The 4,405-nt window shown below is 38.9% G+C and overlaps 1 protein-coding gene across 1 annotated transcript in view; it reads left to right on the top strand.

The window, feature by feature from the left end:
• Positions 1-226: 226 nt before the first annotated feature.
• LOC104531770 (cytoplasmic dynein 1 heavy chain 1-like) overlaps positions 227-4,405 on the top strand; it is a gene marked incomplete at its 5' end in the record, with an annotated part of 20,486 nt that continues 16,307 nt past the window's right edge. Inside the window, 10 exons of the mRNA XM_010176763.1 lie at positions 227-356; positions 933-1,066; positions 1,332-1,446; positions 1,576-1,737; positions 1,814-2,028; positions 2,115-2,319; positions 2,459-2,632; positions 2,729-2,836; positions 2,963-3,083; positions 3,713-3,908. Of these exons, the coding sequence (XP_010175065.1) occupies positions 227-356; positions 933-1,066; positions 1,332-1,446; positions 1,576-1,737; positions 1,814-2,028; positions 2,115-2,319; positions 2,459-2,632; positions 2,729-2,836; positions 2,963-3,083; positions 3,713-3,908 (1,560 nt within the window). The remainder of the gene's footprint in view (positions 357-932; positions 1,067-1,331; positions 1,447-1,575; positions 1,738-1,813; positions 2,029-2,114; positions 2,320-2,458; positions 2,633-2,728; positions 2,837-2,962; positions 3,084-3,712; positions 3,909-4,405) is intronic.

The raw sequence follows: 4,405 nt of genomic DNA, 5'->3' as shown, positions 1-4,405 counted from the left end.
CCCAACTCCTTGGCAACTTTAATTAGAAGACCAAACTAAAGTGTGGTTCATGTAAAATAGCTGGAATACAAATGAGAATATTTCCCCTTGCTTTTAACTTAACACTACTGAGAGTCGTATCTGTGCAAAGCAGAAACATACTTTAGTGGTAGCACTGCCATGGGATGTGACTATATATCCTGCCATTACAGAGGATTTGTAATCACTGACTTTTTTCTTTATCCAGACTTGTAGAAGATGAGGAGAGACGCTGGACTGATGAGAACATTGATATGGTTGCTCTGAAGCACTTCCCCAATATTGATAAAGAAAAAGCAATGAGCAGACCTATCTTATACAGCAACTGGCTGTCAAAGGTAAAAAAAAAATAAATCATTTGGGAGCAACTGAGTGGTGGACTCTTATGACTGTATTAACATGATAATTGGTGCCCATCATTTTGTTAAATTGATCTCTAAGAAGTTCTTACTGTGATTATCTGAAGTGCACTCTACCACAAAATTAATTGTTGTTATGCCAGGGATACTATTGTAAGATCTACCAAAGCAGATAAAGGCAGTATTGAATAATGTTTCTTGAGAACAGGGTAACGCGCCCAGAAAGCTGCTGAGTTATTGCTTACGGAATCTGATAAGGCAGTGACCTTTGATCAGCACTGATACTGTAAATTTTATGGTGGACTGTTTCTTGCAAACTGAAGTGATCCAGCTGGGAAATCTGTAGAAATCCTACTAGGTCAAGGCAAAAGTCCATCTAGCCTGCTACCCATCTCTATGGCCAATAGCAAATGCCTAGGAAAGGCTATTTAAAATAAATTTAGGGAGTGAGGGTGGAGTAAGTCAAATAGTTTTGCTTTCATCTACTCATAAACTGATCCCTAAGCAAAATTCTCTTAATCTTAAATTCCCTACTGTATTGACTGATTCTTTTAGGATTATATTCCAGTGGATCAAGAAGAATTAAGAGACTATGTGAAAGCTAGGCTTAAAGTCTTTTATGAGGAAGAACTTGATGTGCCACTTGTTCTGTTCAATGAAGTCTTGGATCATGTGTTAAGAATTGACCGGTAAGTGGAGACTTCAGTTGCTGCTCATATAAATAGTATTTAGAGACTTGTTCTAAAATAGAGAAGCCTGAGTACGGACTTAATTAAGAATGGAGTATGATCCCATTGTTGTCTATAGATTACCTACTCCTGACCTACAGATAGCAGGATCCTAGCTGGAAAGATGTGTCAGTTTTGGTTCTAACTTGAAGTTTAGACACTCAAGGAAAAGCTTAGTAAGTTGATAACATTTGATCAAAACATACTTGCTTATGTGCTTTTACAGAATCTTCCGCCAGCCACAGGGCCACTTGCTGCTTATTGGAGTCAGTGGAGCAGGGAAAACAACTCTCTCAAGATTTGTTGCCTGGATGAACGGTTTGAGCGTCTACCAAATTAAGGTTGGCATGCTAGTTTTGCTTAATAAAAACTGTTAGTCAAAACTTGGACTTCTTAAATATAGGCCACTAAAAAAAAATCCCCTTAAAAGCTAAAACAAAATGTTAATAACCAATGTTAAATCTTACTAGGTTCACAGAAAATATACTGGCGAAGATTTTGATGAAGATCTTAGGACAGTACTGAGACGTTCCGGCTGTAAAAATGAAAAAATAGCTTTTATAATGGATGAGTCAAATGTATTGGATTCTGGATTCCTGGAGAGAATGAACACTCTCCTAGCCAATGGAGAGGTAAGAAGGTTTTCAGTAAATAGTTTAAACACCTTTTTACAACTATAAGCTGCAACAAAACTATCTTTTGAATTAGGTTCCTGGTCTCTTTGAAGGAGATGAATATGCCACCCTCATGACTCAGTGTAAAGAAGGAGCACAAAAAGAAGGTTTAATGTTAGATTCACATGAAGAACTCTACAAATGGTTCACTAGCCAAGTTATTCGCAATCTCCATGTTGTGTTCACTATGAATCCGTCTTCTGAGGGCCTGAAGGACAGGGCAGCTACCTCTCCTGCACTCTTCAACAGGTACTTGCTGTATATTTCAACGTGCATTACAAATACTGTTTAAACAGTACTTTTTGGGAAGTCTTCACAAATACTTTGTATTTCAGGTGTGTCTTGAACTGGTTTGGAGACTGGTCAACTGAGGCACTGTACCAAGTTGGCAAAGAGTTCACAAGCAAAATGGATCTTGAGAAACCAAATTATATTGTGCCCGATTACATGCCCGTTGTGTATGATAAGCTACCACAACCACCATCGCACAGGGAAGCTATTGTTAACAGTTGTGTGTTTGTTCATCAGACGCTTCATCAGGTATGTTTTTATTACATTGCTTAACTTGTGTTGATCTCTAGGCCACAGCATTATACACCAGTTTCCTAAAAAGTATGATCTTTGGCATTTGAATAGGTTTAAAACCAATGCATAATCTACAATTTCTTCTTTCCTGAAGGCTAATGCTCGTCTGGCAAAACGAGGAGGCAGAACCATGGCAATCACACCACGCCACTACTTAGACTTCATCAACCATTATGCAAACTTGTTCAATGAGAAACGAAGTGAATTGGAGGAACAGCAAATGCATTTGAATGTTGGCCTTAGAAAAATCAAGGAAACAGTCGATCAGGTACATATCTTTAAAACTTTGCCGTTTATAAGGCTGGACTGTTGAAGTAGATCCCCATGCTTAATCTGAGTGCTCCTGTCTTACAATCTGTCTCAGGTGGAAGAACTGCGGCGTGACCTAAGAATAAAGAGTCAGGAACTGGAAGTGAAGAATGCAGCAGCCAACGACAAGTTGAATTTTCAGCAGGAAGCTGAGAAGAAAAAGGTAAAAATCTTTGTTAATCTCTGTGCACAGTAAATATTTTTATTTACAAAATATAGCTGCAGAGCAGGTACTGGAAGAAGTTCAACTTCTGAAAAGCTGTATTTTGTCTGTGAAACTTCCTCCTAGGTCATGAGCCAGGAGATTCAGGAACAGCTGCACAAGCAGCAGGAGGTCATTGCAGACAAGCAGATGAGTGTGAAAGAAGATCTTGACAAGGTGGAGCCTGCTGTCATTGAAGCTCAAAATGGTATGTTAGCACCTGAAGGGACCACACTGCGGGATTGGATCTAAAACTGAAGTCTGTGGGAATGCATTTTGGTGCAGTCTGAGTTGGTCCTCCCTAACAAAAGTGTAGGCTCTTAACATGGGGCTGAACAGTGCTGAAGAAACTCCTAATCTTTGAGATCTGATTTTGTGCCATTTGTAGTACTGATCTGGTACTTGATACTCCTTTTATGGCTTGTGGCTTCATTTCTGGCAGACCAGCTCTAATTATTTACTCAGTCTATATATTCATAAATAAATCTCATAGTCAGAAAGACCACTGATGCCTTTTTATTGTACAGACAGCATACAATCAAGCTGTCCATTTATTAAACTGGATAGAGGAGTTACTGCTTGTAATAAAGCTTTAAGTTAATTGTTTTTAGGCAGCAGAATAAGTTGTTTATGCCAGTTGGCAAGTTGACATTCACAAAAGTTTATCTTTTGATACAGTATTTTGAATGTTATCCACTAGTATCTACTTTTCTAATAATCTTAAATTCCTTTTGAGACTCTTGAAGTATTTTTACTAATCCAGGGCACTTTAATGGACTTTGCTAACTGTTGTTTTTCTTCCCAATCAACATTCATCATCTTTCTGGCACTGGTTAGCTGTGAAGTCAATAAAGAAACAGCATCTGGTAGAGGTCCGTTCTATGGCTAATCCACCTGCGGCTGTGAAGCTAGCACTAGAGTCCATCTGTTTACTGCTGGGTGAAAGTACAACTGATTGGAAGCAAATACGTTCCATCATCATGAGAGAGAACTTCATTCCAACCATTGTTAACTTCTCTGCTGAGGAAATCAGGTAAAGTGCAAGTGTGAATTAGTTATGTGAGTAAACTGTTCACAAAGATATGGAAGGTCTTAATTAGACTTTTTTCTGTGCAATTGCTTTAGTAGCACTTGACTTCTTTTGAGACTAATTTACTCCTGCATGTAATGAATGTGTAGGTGGTACAGGAAACAGACTGCTGATGTAGTCAAGTGTGATAGTTTCACTGGGCTAGCCCTTGGCTAGCAGCCAACACAGCTGTTCACCCACTTCCCCCACCCCCAGGGGATAGGGGAGAGGATTGGGGGCAAAGATTTGTAGGAGGCTTGTAGATTGAGATAAAAACAGTTTAATAATAGAAATAAAAGAAAACTTTAAAAAAAACCCTAAACAACTAATATTAAAATAGTAGTGATAATGGTAACAGTAATAAGATACGCAAATGAGTGATAACCCAGTGCAACTGCTCACTACCCACTGATAAGCCCGGCCCATTCCCAGATAACGATCCCGGAGGAGCAACCGAAACC

This window comes from Antrostomus carolinensis, unplaced genomic scaffold, assembly GCF_000700745.2.
Source record: "Antrostomus carolinensis isolate BGI_N321 unplaced genomic scaffold, ASM70074v2 scaffold8081, whole genome shotgun sequence".
Lineage (NCBI taxonomy): Eukaryota > Metazoa > Chordata > Aves > Caprimulgiformes > Caprimulgidae > Antrostomus > Antrostomus carolinensis.
This window is presented reverse-complemented; position numbering and strand designations above follow the sequence as displayed.